The sequence below is a fragment of the Erinaceus europaeus genome, chromosome 9 (assembly GCF_950295315.1).
Source record: "Erinaceus europaeus chromosome 9, mEriEur2.1, whole genome shotgun sequence".
NCBI lineage: Eukaryota > Metazoa > Chordata > Mammalia > Eulipotyphla > Erinaceidae > Erinaceus > Erinaceus europaeus.
In genome coordinates this window covers 20,496,927-20,512,275 of record NC_080170.1, presented here as the reverse complement: position 1 = coordinate 20,512,275, position 15,349 = coordinate 20,496,927, and the positions used below count along the sequence as shown (strand labels likewise).

Below are 15,349 nucleotides of genomic sequence, written 5' to 3'. Positions count from 1 at the left end.
TTCGTTATTTGACCAGAGAACTGCTCAGTTCTTGCTTTTGGTGATGCTGGAGATTGAGCCTAGGACCCCCCTCAAATACAAGGGCTGTGCACTAGTGCAGTACCGTCTCCTTTGCCCTTAGTACCACTTTCCAGTAGACTAGACTTAATGAGAGCAGGGACCACACCAGACATGCTTCGTGTTAGGCCAGAGCCTAACTGGACTGACTAGGTGCCTTGCTAATATTTGGAGGAAAAAGAAAAACATCATCTGGGCCAGGCTCAGCAGTAGTAGAGCACATGCCTTACATGCCACGAGCCTCTGGGCTCCTTCCCTCACACCATGTGAGAAAAGCAAGTCAAGACAAGTGCGGTTATTTGGATAACAGTGGTGTTTCGGTGTCTCTCCCATTAGACATACAGAGAGAAGCTGACAGAATGGGGCCGTGGCCCAGTGATGAGAGTTGCCTTTCATGACTGAGGCCCCGTCTCCCCCACTGCACCTAAACTCTATAAGGCAGTAGCACTGCCTTCTCGTGTACTTTCTGGATCAAGAGCACAGAGGACATTCCCACAGTGTGGTTACCACAGAGTGGTGCTGGTGCTTCCGAACAGTGACGAGTCTGGTGTGTTACTCGGTTTGTATCAAAGTTGATTGCTGTCTACGTGTTTCTCGTTTTTAGCATATGACGCAAAAGCACAGAACAATCTCACAGCCTGTCCTGATGGAGCACTTTTTGAACAGAAAGGTCCAACTTACTCTGCGTGCCAGTTTCCTCTTTCCAGACTTGACGTGTGCAGTGGCATAAACGATCCTAACTTTGGCTACTCTGCTGGAACCCCTTGCATTCTTGTGAAAATGAACAGAGTAAGTCCAGAGTTCACTGCTCCTGCCCCTTCCCCGATCTCCTTTGTTAAGTCAACACCTGCTTACTAGTAGTTTTCTTTTTTCTTTTTTATTATCTTTATTGCATAATAACAGCCAGAAATCTAGAGCCAAAGGGGTGATAGAGAGACACCTGCAGATCTGCTTCACCACTTGTGAAGCTTCCCTCCTGCAGGTGAGAACCAGGGGGCTTGAACTCTGGTCTTTGCACATCGTAACATGTGCGCTCAGTCAGGTGAGCCACCACCTGCCCCCCAAAATATTTTATTTCTTTTGGTTAGAGACAGAGAGACTGAGAAGGAAGGGGAAGAGAAAGACACCTTCAGGGGCCCGGAGGTGGCGCGCCTGGTTAAGTGCACACATTACAGTGTGCTAGGACCCAGGCTCAAGTCTCTGGTCCCCACCAGCAGGCAAAAAGCCTTATCAGTGGTGAAGCAGGGCTCCGGGTATCTCTCTGTCTCTTCTTCCTCTCTCAGTTTCTCTCTGTCTCTGTGTTATAAATAAGTAAAAATACTTAAGAAGAGAAAGACAGCCTGCAACCCTGCTTCATCGCTTATGAAGCTTCCCCCACAGATGGGGGCTTGAACCCAGGTCCTTGCACACTAATGTGTGTGCTCAACCAGGTACCCCACCACCTGGCCCTTTTTTTAATCAGTATTTTTATATATTGACTAGACAAACCTCACACCGCAGTTTGGACCACGTCTTCATTCAGAGCGAGAAAGCATAGCGTCAGAGCTGCCTCTGGGGAGCCGTGATACCTCCAGTGTGGTTGCAGGGCTTGAACCTGCACCTTGTGCGGAGTTGTGCTGGCACCTTAGCTGGCCACCTGTTCCTTCTACAAAAGTTGTCTACAAATTGTGTGACAGGTTCACAGTGACAGTACGTTGACAACCCCAGTAAAGCAACCCCAGTGTCTGCTTTTTGGAAAAATCTTCAAGAACTTAGTCATGGAGTAATGCTTCGAGGCACAGGTAGCTGTCCTTGCTGTCATACCTAGAGACACTGGGTTTTTGCTAATGTATCTTTGAATCCCGTCTTATCAGATAATTTCAAGTTGCATGGAAATCTATATAAATTTTTGATGTAGCCTTTTCTGAATATTTATGTATTGACCAGAGCACTGCTCAGCTGTGGTTTATGGTGGTGTGGGGGAATTGAACCCAGGACTTTAGAGCCTCAGGCATGAGAGTGTTATTGCATAACCATTATGCAATACCCCCACCGGCCTTTTCTGAACATTTATTAGCAAAGCATTCAGTACACGTGTATATAATAAATTTAGTAGTAGAAAAACAAGTCAAATTAGCGCTCGTATTCTGAAGTTGTCATTGCAGAACAAGTGGTCTTACTTGGGAGAGCAAACCCTGGTCTGTAGTATTCAGTGACAGTCCTCACCCCACCCCACCCCCAGTAGAGAACAGTAATCGATGGCCTTCGAGAGATCCTTCTGAAACCTCACTCACATTGTAGGTGCTCAGTGAATGATTAATGATTAGTTCAGGCTAGTGAAATAAGCCGACAGCAATATAAAACTCAAGTGTTTTGTCTTGTAAGGCAAATTAAATTGACTTGACTTCAACAGGACTGCCTTTTGTAGGATCCCAGGTTCCTAGCACATCGCCTTGTAGGACCTGACAGGAGGATTTAATACGGGCTCAATAGATGGGCATCTAGCAGGGGTTTTCAGTCCAGCGTCATCTGTCGCACTTATCACTTGAGTTAAAAAAAAAAAGTGATACAACTTAAGATGTGATCATTTTTACCTTTTTTTCCCCCTTCAAGAAATGTTAACTTCATAAAATCACTCACAAGTAGAATACACAAATTCCAGAAATCTGAGGATGGAGCATTGAACTCTCCAGTATAAATTTGCTCCTCAGCCCCCCCATGGGCCCCAACACTTATCGCTCTCTTACCTGTCTCATTAATAAATGAATCAGTCTCCAAAATAAAAAGTTCTAATCCTTTCATGAAGTTGATGAATAAAAATGTTACCAGTCAGACCGAGAGTAATTACTGCCTTGACATGAAAAAAAATGGCCCCACTACATAGAAATGAATAGTGCTGTGAGCATTTCTATTTTATATTTGATAGAGAGAAATTGAGAGAGGAGGTAGAGAAGGAGAGTGACACCTGTAGCACTGCCTCACCACTTGTGAAGCTTCCTTCTACAGGTGTGTATGGGGTGCATCCCCGCCCAGCCCCGAGAGGTTTAAGGGGGGACCTCCATTTTGTAGAACAGACAGGTGTGCAGTATAATGGGAGCCTCAAGTAAATAGACTGGCAGTTATGAGCTGATGTGTTGTTAGGATGACCTGTTATGTTATGCCTCTGCACTTCTTACTTGCAGTGATGATTTGTTCATATAACTAATGCACTTTAAAGGATGATTATTTACTTACTTTGTCACCAGGGCCTGTGGGGTAGCTTTTTATTTAAAATTTTCCAGTGTAGCTAATCCAGATTTTCACAGCAAAATGTTCATTCTGGTCCTTTAAAGGTGAGAGGTAGATAGAACGGATAGTACAGAGCTAGTGTTTCTCCCCACCCAGGTCACAAAGGAGCAAATTCTGGTGTATACATTTGGATATTTCAACCAATTTTTTTTTTCCTTTTTTAAACCTAGATAATTGGATTAAAGCCTCAAGGAGAGCCAAGGATAAATTGTACTTCGAAGGTTAGTATCTTAAGAAGAATGCAGTGGTCTTAGCGTATCTTTGAAAAGTCTAATGACTTTTAGCCATCTTTTTCCTTCCTGTCATATTTGTTGTAAGTCTTCTCTAGTTGCATGTTTTAGAGAAATAAAATTCCACCAACTTTGGCAGAGGCCTGTCTTTTTTTTTTTTATTCATGGTAGTTCAAAAAGACTTGTTTTCATACACACTGTGTTACATTGATTCTAATTTTAATTGGGCTGGCCTTATATGCTGATGGTGTCTTAATATTGTGTGTCCTGTGAATTTTTCTAAATGATCCAAAAGTTAGAATATGTGGGTGTCATCTGTAATTTAATGAAACATGGCACATTTTCCCTTCTCCATTCTCCTATTTTACTTTTTCTAGAGTGCCCTGCAGTTTTCACCTCATAACTTCTTTTGCTTTCTTTCCATGCTGCAAGTGCAACTAAGACAAATATGTAAATGATGGGTAAGAGTTCTTGAGGAAAAACTTATTAATTCTAAGTTTTAATTTGTCATTGTAGAAAACATTAGCATTCCTAGTCCTATTTGGGAAGTATTTCCTTTAAGATTCTACACTGAAATCACTTAAGCTTGTTTAAAGGGGAAAAAACACAAAAACTGATAGTAATAGGCCCCATAATGTGTTTCTTGCTTGAGCAGATGTTTCTTCTGCTCCGTAGTTTTGAAAATCATGCGTCACAATCACTGGAAGGGCCTGTTGGGCTGCAGGTTTGGACTCAGATCTGGGATGAGGCCTTAAATTGGCGCATCTAAGATGTCCAGGTAACACTGATGATGCTGGTAGAGGGCCCAGAGTTTGAGGCCTTGCCTCTGGAGTACTGTTGAGTATTACGCTTTTCCTTCTGGGTCGGAGTACTTGCTTGTGACCACAGGCGCTCACTCACTGTCTTTGTGTCCTTATCAGCACAGCAGGCGATGTGGGTACCTGTGTCTCACTTAAATGCAGGTGCTACAGTAACTGAGTTGAATTGTTGAGGAAGCATTTCTCAAAATCTAGTTGGCATGTACTGTCATCTCCTAAGATAAATGAAGCTGCTACAGGTACAAGTTATACTTAGAAAAAGGAATCCCGAATGTTCCTGGAGGTGGCACAGTGGACAAGGCATTGGACTCTCAAGCATGAGGTCCTGAGTTCAATCCCCGGCAGCACATGTGCCAGAGTGATGTCTGGGTCTTTCTCCTATCTTTTCTCATGAGTCGGTAAATAAAATTAGAAAAGGAATCCCAGGGGGTAGGGTGGTAGTGCATCTAGTTGAGCGCACATATTACAGTGCACAAGGACCCAGGTTCAAGCCCCCAAGCTTGCAGAGGGAAAGCTTCATGAGTGGTGAAGCAGGGCTGCAGAAGGAGATAGAATTGGGGGTCGGGCGGTAGTGCAGTGGGTTAAGCGCACATGGCGCAAAGTGCAAGGACTGGCTCAAAGATCCCGGTTCAAGCCCCCGGCTCCCCACCTGCAGGGGAGTCGCTTCACAGGTGGTGAAGCAGGTCTGCAGGTGTCTTTGTCTTCCCCGTCTCTGTCTTCCCCTCCTCCATTTCTCTCTGTCCTATCCAACAACAACGACATCAATAACAACTACAACAATAAAACAAGGTCAACAAAAGGGAAAATAAATATTTTTTAAAATGTGTACAACATTTAGAAAAATGTAGGATTAGTAGATACTACCCAGAGATAGTCACTACCCAGAGGATAATACATTTGGGCTGTGTTCAGCTGTGCAGTGGTTAGTCTAAACACTTGTTAAGTATAAGGTGCATATGCCTGAGGGTTCCAGTACAGTCCCCAGTACCACATCTACCACAGTGGACTCTGGCTTCTCTCATTGTAGGCTCTGTCTCATGTGAAACTCTCGCAGGCATAATCAGTAAGATTAATCTTACATTAATGATATTTTAATGTTACCCTATTAAATAAAGAAGTTACTAGTGATTTAAATAGCACATTAACTTCAAAACTTTGTTTTAGTGGAACTTAGTGACTGTTAATAGGCCCTGAGTTGCTCCATCTACTATGATCCATATACTTGGAAAACTGAATGATCCAGATTACATCTCAGTATTTCCCAATTTAAAAGCAAAACAAAACAAAACAGAAGACTTGCTAGAAACAAATAGGGAAGGGGGAGATAGAGAAAGACAGCTACAGCACTGCTTCACCAATTGTGAAGCTTCCCCTGCATTTGGGGGCAAGGGTCTTGAACCTAGGTCCTTGAGCATTGTAAGATGCTCACTCTACATGATGCTACACCGCCCCGCCTCCTCACTTTCTTAATGCTTATTTTCCAAGTGCAGAAAGTACAAGTTTATGTAAAAGAGTGGATAGAAGTTCTCCTTTGAGGAGGTGCGTAACTCTGCTTATCGTGCTTCCTGTGTGCTTTCAAAAATAGAAATCAGTTTACTTAAATCTAGAATGCAGGTATTTAGTTGTGTGTATGTTTAATTAGCGATCAGTGAACTTGCCACAGATTTTGATTATCTTCTAACATTCTCAGATTTTTCTCTGTTTCTGGATCCTGCCTTAGTTCCCACACCTGGTTACAGTTATCGAATGGACTGATCACAGGAAGTCTACATACCTGTTTGCCTACCAAGCCTGAGAGCCACATGAGATTGGGGCAACTATTGCCTTGTGTTGAAGCACAATATTTTATTCATTTCAGGATTATATTGGTTCCAAACCTGGTAAATTCCTCCTATCAGTGGCCAGAGATTTGGCATTTGGTAGTTGATGGTCAGGTAAAATGTCACAGACAGGACTTGGGTAAATAAAGCATTGGGGCTTAAGCATACTGTTCCACCCCTCACATAACAATTTTTTAATTTTTATTTATTTTTTACCAGAGCGCTGCTCAGCTCTGTCTTACAGTGGTGTGAGGGCTTGAACCTGAGATTTTGGAGCCTCAGGCATGAGTCTTTTTGCCTGCACATAAGAATTAGAAAGATGTCAAGGGGGCAATAGCGCCGCGGGTTAAGTGCACATGGCGCAAAGCGAAAGGACCAGCACAAGGAGCCCTGTTCAGTTTCCCGGCTCCCCACCTGCAGGGGGGGGTCACTTAACAAGCGGTGAAGCAGGTCTGCAGGTGTCTTTCTCTCCCCCTCTCTGTCTTCCCCTCCTCTCTCCATTTCTCTCTGTCCTATACAGTAATGATGACAGTAACAACAACAATAACTACAACAGCAATGAAAAAAATCATAACAGTCTGTCAGTAGGAAGAATGCGTCAAAGGCTTTGATCAGATTGAAATAATCTTCTCAAAAATAACACTTGTAATTAATGCAGTTGGAGCAGCAGCAGTATTTTTCTTTTTATATATTTATTTATTTAGGAGGAGAGAGAAAGAACCAGATATAACTCTTGGTACATGTATTGCCGGGGATTGAACTCGGGACCTCATGCTTTAGAATCCAATGCTTTATCCACTGCACCGCCTCCTGGACCACTCGTTTTTCTATATTTATAATTAATACTACTTTCTATATACATTAACTGTGCTTTTGGTTTCTTTCGATTTTAGGATCAAAAGATAGCAACTATACAAACTTATCCTCCTAATGGAGCAATAGACTTGAAATATTTTCCATATTACGGGAAAAAACTACATGTAAGTATTGAGGACCTAGGTGATTATGACTTGGGGAAATTGGCGTGTTTGTACTCAAAATGTTACTTAGCTGAGGTCTGTGAACACATGCCCCATCATCTCTCTGGCTCTTAAATATCGATGGTGCAGGTCAGGAGATTTTGTTTTGTTTTGTTTTTATACCATAAGCTCGGCTCTGGTTTAAGGTGGTGGCTCTGGCTTATGGTGGTGCAGGGGACTGAACCTGAGAGTCTGTTTGCATAACCATTATGCTGTCTACCCCTGCCCTTTTATTTTGTTTTAAGTACATAAAATGGCAGCCCTGGAGCCATTTTATTCACCCTGGTGGTGAGTAAAACCTTGGACCCTCAAGCACAAAGTCCTGAGTTGGATTCCTGTCATATGCCCGCCCCAGTTATGGTCTGGTTTCATAAATCCTTCTAAAAGATAAACACGGTAAAGGCAGACGTGTCAGCAGTTGAGAACATCTTTGTCATCTGCTATTAGCATGGAGGTAGAATATTTTGGGTCAGTAAAATTCTTGTTTCTTTCATAGTTTTATTAGGGTCCTTTCTTTCTAGCACTGCTTAGCTCTGGTTTATGGTGGTACTGGGGACTTTGGAACCTTAGGCATGAGAGTCTGCATAGCCATTATGCTATCTTCCCCCTCCCCTTTTCTTTGTTTTGTTTTTGCCTGAATTGGTTCTTAATAGGATTTTTTCCAAATATTTGTCAGTGGGCATTCTAGTCCTAAGAGTTTCTTCTCCTTTATATTATTATTTAAATTGGTATATATTCATTGGCAGGATTGTTGCTGTTTTGTATAACCAGGGCCATTGCACATTTCTCTGGGTTATTGTCTGTCTTCATTCGTGAAGAGAAACACCATATAGCACTTGAGTCTCCTCTAGTGCTGTAGCATCTCCTATGTGGTGTCAAGGTTCAAACCTGGGCTGCACGGCTGCACACGTGACTGGCCTGCTGTGCCCGGGCAGCTGTCTGCCCATACTTGGAGATTCCTAATTCAGAGGCTATTATCTGCTAGATATTTTACTCCCACAGTTGCCCCAGATTAAGATCAGTGGTGATTTTCTGGCTAGCCCCTGCATCCTTCACCCTCATTTTCTTTGCTATCAGAACTGGGGAGAGGGAAAGAGAGAGTTTACTCTCCAGCACAGAGATCTCGCCTTCCCCACAGCCCAGGGTCACCATGTGGGAGGAGAGGCTGTGTGAAAGGTCCGGTGCTATGATGCCTCATGCCTGATTGAGGTCCAGGCTCCGCCTCCTCCCACCCTTAACCCCCCCCCCCCCAAAAAAAAAAGCCCTTTGAGAAAGAGTATGAAAATTCTAAAGGATTTGAATAAGGGACCGGGTGGTGGCTCACCTGGTTAAGTGCACACATCACCACGTCCAAGGACCAGCGTTGAACCCTGTTCCCTGCCTGCAGGAAAGACATTTCATGTGTGATGAAGCAAGTCTTGCTCTCCTTCCCTACCTCCTCCTCTTCTCAATTTCTCTCTGGCCTATTTCATAAAATTTAGAAAGATCAAAAAAAGGAAACAATAGCCAGCAGGATCAGTGGATTCATACTGCCAGCACCATGTCCCAACGGTAACCCTGGTGACAAAAATAAATGAATTAACCTGTTTCTCTTTCTTTGCCAGGTGAACTACCTACAGCCACTAGTTGCTGTCCAGGTCAGCTTTAGCTCAAACAGTGCTCCAGGCGAAACCACGTTTGACTGCAGGATCGAGGGAGCGGCCAACCTGAAGAACCATGACGACCGGGACAAGTTTTTAGGACGAGTTGTGTTCAAAGTCACCATGCGTGCATAGTAAGAGATAGGGTCTCTCCACAGAGCACATGTGCTGTCTGTCTTCATCTTGTATCAGCTGGACCTGCCATTCTAGAAATAGGGGACCACCTCGGAGCAAGGTGGGTGGCACCTGACACTGGGGTGACATCATGATGCCTTCCCAGATTATAGCATTCAGTGTCCTCGAAGTAACTGCCTGTTGCCTCTGCTGCCTTTGAACCAGTGTTCAGTCGCCAGACAGGGACCATGAACACCTACCTGATCCTGAACATGTACAATGGGGGTCTTGTCCTATTTTTATGTGGTTTAATTGCTGAGTGTCTGAAGCTTAATGTGCTGTGCTATGTAAATATTTTATAGACTTAACACTGGTTAACTGTCGTATTTTGATGCCAGCAAAGACTTAGTGTTAAAATGGCACCTGACCAATATGGCGTCATAGCTGCAGGTATGTGGTGTGTGGAGAAGTTTCTGTATGTGAGGAAGGAAAATTAAAATAAAAGATTTGAAAGGTGGTCTTGCATTTTTTAAGTTATTTGTTTTTCACATACTGAGTCAGTCTTGGTGATTAAAAGCACAAACGTTTTGTTGTAAAACAATAAGTGGCTTCGCGTTTGGTGTCTGAATGAAATCTGTTGCAGTTTAGGCTCTAGATGAAGAACCAGCAGTTTTAGGATAGCGGGCACGAATAAGCACCCAGCTTTTTAAATTAAATTTAAAAATTGTACAGTAGTTTGTGAACTATCTTGTTACTGGTTTCATTTAGCAGATTGTGAACTCTAAACAGTATAATTAGAAAAACTTGAAACTTACTCAAAGCTTCAAACCAAACAAGTTCTATTTCAGTATTTTTTAGTTTTTTTTGATAGTGCCATCAACAGTTTACTCTTTTGTCTTGGACCTATGGGTATGAATCTTGGTCATAAACACTCCAGTGCAGAAAAGCTGTGCTTCCCACATCATCTGGCTTTGTGTTTGTTTCTCTTTTGTTTTGTTTGTTTGCCTCCTCCCTGTAAAAGACAGAACCCAGTGGGAGACCCAGAAGATGGCACAGCAGCAGATTGCTGCTCTGGTGCCCCTCTCCCTCTCAATCTACCTGTTGCTTGTGAAATTAAATCAAATAAATATTTTTAAAAGGCAAAACAAAACATTCTCAATGCTTTCTCGGTGTTGGTGCAAGCCAGGAAGAGTGGTGCCCAGCCCTGCCAGCTCAGGCCTGGCTGTGAGTCGCCTTTGCAGCCGAAGCAGGTGATTCTTGACATTGTTCACAGAGCAAACCTGGCCGGAAAGGGAGCTCACCTGGATAGTGCGCCCATTTTTGCTATTCATTCTCCTCAGGTTCAAGCCCCGGCCCCACCACACTGGAGGAAGCTTCAGTGCTGTGATATCTCGTTCTGTCTCTTGTCTGAAAAAAAGTCTGCCCAGAGCAGTGAAGGCCCAGTGATAACCTCCCCCTGAAAAAAAAAGAAAAAAGAAAACAAACCTTTCCTGGGTTTTGATTGTCTCTGAAGAGTTTAAGGCGAGGATAAGGGTCTGTGGCAGCAAAGCAGTCTCGTGGGTTAGAGCTAAAGCATAACTTGGTGGTGCAGTCGTGGAGCGTCAAGGCTGGTGTTTACCCAGCACCACCTGCCCCAGATACTGCCCTGGCTTCCTTCACCTTCCCCGTGTGCCACCCCCATAAAGTGATAAGTAAAACCAAGTTTCACTTAAGCAGAATTAGGGTTTCTACCTAATGCCTATCTTTTATCATAAATTTGAAGAATTTAAGTGTCTAATATAGATGGGATTTAAGGGGGAGGAATAAAAATGAGACACATGAGTAAGCCACCAAAGATTTTTTTTTTTTAATTCCCTTTTGTTGCCCTTGTTTTATTGTTGTAGTTGTTGTTCTCATTGTTGGATAGGACAGAGAGAAATGGAGAGGAGGGGAGACAGAGAGGGGGAGAGAAAGAAAGACACCTGCAGACCTGCCTCATCGCATGTGAAGGAACTTTCCTGCAGGTGGGGAACCGGGGGCTTGAACTGGGATCTTTATGCCGGTCCTTGTGCTTTGAGCCACCTGCACTTAACCCACTGCGCTACCACCTGACTCCCCCAAAGATTGTTTTTAACCAGAGCACTGGCTCAGCTCTGGCTAATGGTGGCGCGGGGTATTGAACGTGGGACTTTCGAGCCTCTGGTTTGGGAGTCTGTTTGCCTAACCATTATGCTATCTACCCTGCCCTATTTGTGCTTCTTTGGTTCTGAAGTTCAGGCATAGCTCAGCCTCTGCCATGGGGACCTTCATTTACCTGTCCGTCTCTTGGGATCTCTTTCCTGTTGAAATTGAGAATCTGTGGTCAGGGAGGTGGCATGGTGATTAAAACTTTGACCTTGGGGCCTAGGCAGTAGCACAGCAGGTTAAGTGCACACATCACAAAGTGAAAGGGCTGATGTAAGGATCCAGGATCACAGTTTGAGTCGGCAGCTCCCCATCGGCGGGGGTCACTTCACAAGTTGTGAAGCAGGTCTGCAGGTGTCTTTCTCTCCCCCTCTCTGTCCTCCACTCTTCTCCATTTCTCTCTGTCCTATCCAACAACAAAAGCTATGACAACAATAACAACTACAACAAGCACAACAACAAAGGCAACAAAATGGGAAAAATGGCCTCCAGGAGCAGTGAATTCATGGTGCAGGCACCAAGCCCCAGCAATAACCCTGGAGGCAAAAAAAAAAAAAAACCTTGAACTTGCATCATGAGATGAGAGTTCGACATCTGGTTCACTCCTCAAGTTAATGTGTGTGTGTGTGTGTGTGATTTCATCTTGATATAGAAAGCCAGAGCACTGCTCATCTGTGGTTTATGGTGCTGCTGGGAATTGAACCTGGGGAAAACTCAGGCATGAGAGTCTCTGCATGACCATTATGCTATCTCCCTTGCTTTTCTCTCACCCTGTCTCTCTTCCCTTCCTTCCCTTCTCTCCTTTTTTTTTTTTACCATGGGTTATCACTGGGGCATGGTCCCTGCACTGTGAATCCACTGCTCCCAGCAGCCATCCCCCCCCCTTTTTTTTTTCCCATTTTGTTTGCTAGAACAGAAATTGAGAGGGAGAGAGGGAAAGATAGGGATAGAAGCGATATCGTAGCTGGTGGGAAGCAGAGGCTCCAACCCGGCTCCTTGCACATAGTACTATGTGCTCGACCAGGTGTGCCACCAACCACCCCCTCATTTATTTACTGAATAGACACCGGCAGATTGAGAGGGAAGGTGCTGGGACTCGTGGGGTGGCTCCAGCCAGGAGGCAAGTCACTGATCTTCCCTCACTAAGCTCAAGGGCTCAGTGATTCAGAAAAGAAGACTCAGGGAGCATTCTGGTACAAACACTCATTTTATTTGGGGGGTGGGCTTGGGTTTATATAGAGATTTAAACAAAGAACATTTTTCAAATACGTCAGAAATTACAGGTTTCTTAAAGGTCAGCTTGCCCCTATGGTAGGGGGCTGGTATGACAAGAATTGATAAGATACATAAAGGTCAAGACAGTTATGGTGCAGGTAAGTTAATTAACCAAAGGCATTTGATAAAAGGCATAGGGGTCAAACCAGTAAGGTGAGGTAGAGAAAAGATAAACAAAGCTTGATGTAAATCATAGATATCAAAGGCCATAAGGAAATAGGAGTTTTGAGGTTTCTCTGGTGTTTGAAGTGTATGACAGAGTGTGTTCTTTGTGATCAAAAGGTGAGGTGGATGTGTGAACTTTGAGTGAACCTTAAAGCAGGCAGCCATGTGACCTGCTAGCAGGGAGAAACTAAGTGTGAGAGGCCTGTAGAGATTTCTGTGAGCTTGAGAGGCTAACAAGGTGAAACTGACTCTGGGAGACTTTTCCTCTTGGCTCATCTCCATGAGGAGAGAGGCTAACAAGTGGGGTGTCTTTCCAGACCTCCATCTGAGGATTGGGAGAGCTTCCCTAAGCTCTACCAAGCTTTCACATAGTCCTACAGGAAGGGGGTGACAGGGAGAGACAGACATCTGTAGCACTGCTTCACCACTCTTGAAGCTTTCCCCTTGCAGGTGGGGACTATTAATGTGTGCTCAACCAGTTGTGCCACCACCTGCCACCCCATTTCTTGTTTTTTTTTTTAATTTCTTTTTTATATATTTATTTATTCCCTTTTGTTGCCCTTGTTTTATTGTAGTTATTATTGTTATTGATGTCGTCGTGTTGGATAGGACAGAGAGAAATGGAGAGAGGAAGGGAAGACGGGTAGAGAAAGACAGACACCTGCAGACCTGCTTCACTGCCTGTGAAGCAACTCTCCTGCAGGTGGGGAGCTGGGGGCTCGAACTGGGATCCTTACATTGGTCCCCATTTCTAATTTTTTAAAGATAATCCTAGAAAAAGGGAGATAACTATAGCACTAAAGCTTCCTTAAGTGAAGTGAAGGACTAGGCTTGAAAGTTTGACAGTTACAAGCCAACTTGTCAAGTAGTACTTTGCCAGACTCTGAAGATATAAAGTAATGGCCTTCTAATTTTAAAACTAGGAGCAGACTCTGAAACAGAATGTGGCGTTTTAAGTGCCAGAGTGGTATTTATGTGCAGTTGGCTATGGGCATGGGTTAGGTAGGACTGGGTTATTTGAATGTCCTGAGAGAGGTAGAAAATGTTGCTGGTGTAAGAAGCAGAGCTGTCTGCCAAGGTGTGGTGGGGGCCATGTGCAGGAACTGGAGGAGTCTGCATGCAACCCTGTTGCTCTGCTATTGACAAATAAAGAAGATACAACTCTGAACTGACGTTTCAGATCCGGGTTCAAGTCCCAGCTCCCCACCTGCAGGGGGGACTCTTCACAAGCTTTGAAGCAGCTCTGCGGGTGTGTCTCTGTCTCTCTTATCACCCCTCCCATTCCCCCTCTCAATTTCTCTCTGTCCTAGCCAGTAAAATGGGGGGAAATGGCTAACAGAGCAGTGAATTCGAAATGGCAGCACCGAGAAAAGTCCAGAGGTTGTGCTACATTCTTAGCACAGGACAGTTGTGCTTTCGTGTCTTTAGATCACCAAACTGTTCCATACTTAACGACATTTTTATTTATTTTTTTTTTTATTGTTGTAGTTATTGCTGTTGATGTCGTTTGCTGTTGGATAGGACAGAGAGAAATCGAGAGAGAAGGGGAAGACGGGGAGAGAAAGCTAGACACCTGCAGACCTGCTTCACCGCCTGTGAAGGGACTCCCCTGCAGCTGGGGAGCCGGGGCTCGAACCGGGATCCTCACGCCGGTCCTTGTGCTTTGTGCCACGCGTAAGAGCGAGGAGAGAGCAAGGCACATTGATTGCTGGGAACTGAGTAACAAGCTCTCCTGTGCAGATCTACTTCATTGCTCATTAAATGTCCCCTGCAGGCGGGGAGTGAGGTCTCGAACCCAGGTCCTTGCACATGGTAAACTGTGTGCTTAACTGGGTGTCCCACTGCCTACTGTGCTCCCCACTTTATTTATTTATTCCTTTTTGTTGCCCTTGTCTTGTTGTTGTTGTTGTTGTTGGACAGGATAGAGAGAAATGGAGAGAGAAGGGGAAGACGGGAGAAAAAGACACCTGCAGACCTGCTTCACTCCCTGTGAAGCGACTCCCCTGCAGGTAGGGAGCTGGGGGCTCGAACTAGTATCCTTACGCCAGTCCTTGTGCTTTGCACTACCGCCCGACTCCTCGCTCCCCACTTTTTAAAGAACACTTTATATATATAAACGTTCTAATGCATTTTTCAAATTTTTTATTACATATATATATTTTTTAAAAAAGCAGAGCACTGCTCAGCTCTGGCTTATGGTGGGACAGGAGATTGAACATGGGACTTTGGAGACTCAGGCAGGAGGGTCTGCTTGTATAACCATATCTACCTGCCAACCAGTTTTTGTTTTTTTAATTTATATATTATTGGATAGAGAAATTGAAAAGGGGGGAGATAGGGAGATACAGACAAGACATCCGCAACCCTACTTCACTCATGAAGCTTTCCTCTTACAGGTGGGGATGAGGGGCTTGAACCTGGGTCCTTAACATACTGTAATGTGTGTGCATAACCAGGTACTTCGGCTCCACTGCCTAGCCCCCTATATAAACTTATTGTCACCACTTTGATGGCTGGCAGGTAACAGTATTATTTTATAATCTGTCCTGGATTGAACAAACCCCCCCTTCCATCCTTAACACTGTTGTAATGTGTCTTTTACCTTCTCTGTCAAGGATACTGACTGCTTTGAGCCTGCCTGTAACTTAAGCTTTGTTGCCCTTAGTGATTTTTTCCATGTAAGTGGTGCCAAGTTACAAAAGACCAGCTAGCTGCCGGCACAAAATCCGGAGAGAGAACTGCCTGCCCCTGGAGGTGTATGCCATAAGGACATCTCAGATG

At 44.3% G+C, this 15,349-nt stretch overlaps 1 protein-coding gene across 1 annotated transcript in view; it reads left to right on the top strand.

Annotated features, from left to right (window-relative positions):
* The window catches only part of ATP1B3 (ATPase Na+/K+ transporting subunit beta 3), a 29,977-nt gene extending 20,495 nt beyond the window's left edge, over positions 1-9,482 (top strand). The window contains exons 4-7 of the mRNA XM_007529933.3: positions 662-846; positions 3,495-3,545; positions 7,086-7,172; positions 8,816-9,482. Of these exons, the coding sequence (XP_007529995.1) occupies positions 662-846; positions 3,495-3,545; positions 7,086-7,172; positions 8,816-8,986 (494 nt within the window). The 3' untranslated portion in view covers positions 8,987-9,482. The remainder of the gene's footprint in view (positions 1-661; positions 847-3,494; positions 3,546-7,085; positions 7,173-8,815) is intronic.
* Positions 9,483-15,349: the final 5,867 nt, after the last annotated feature.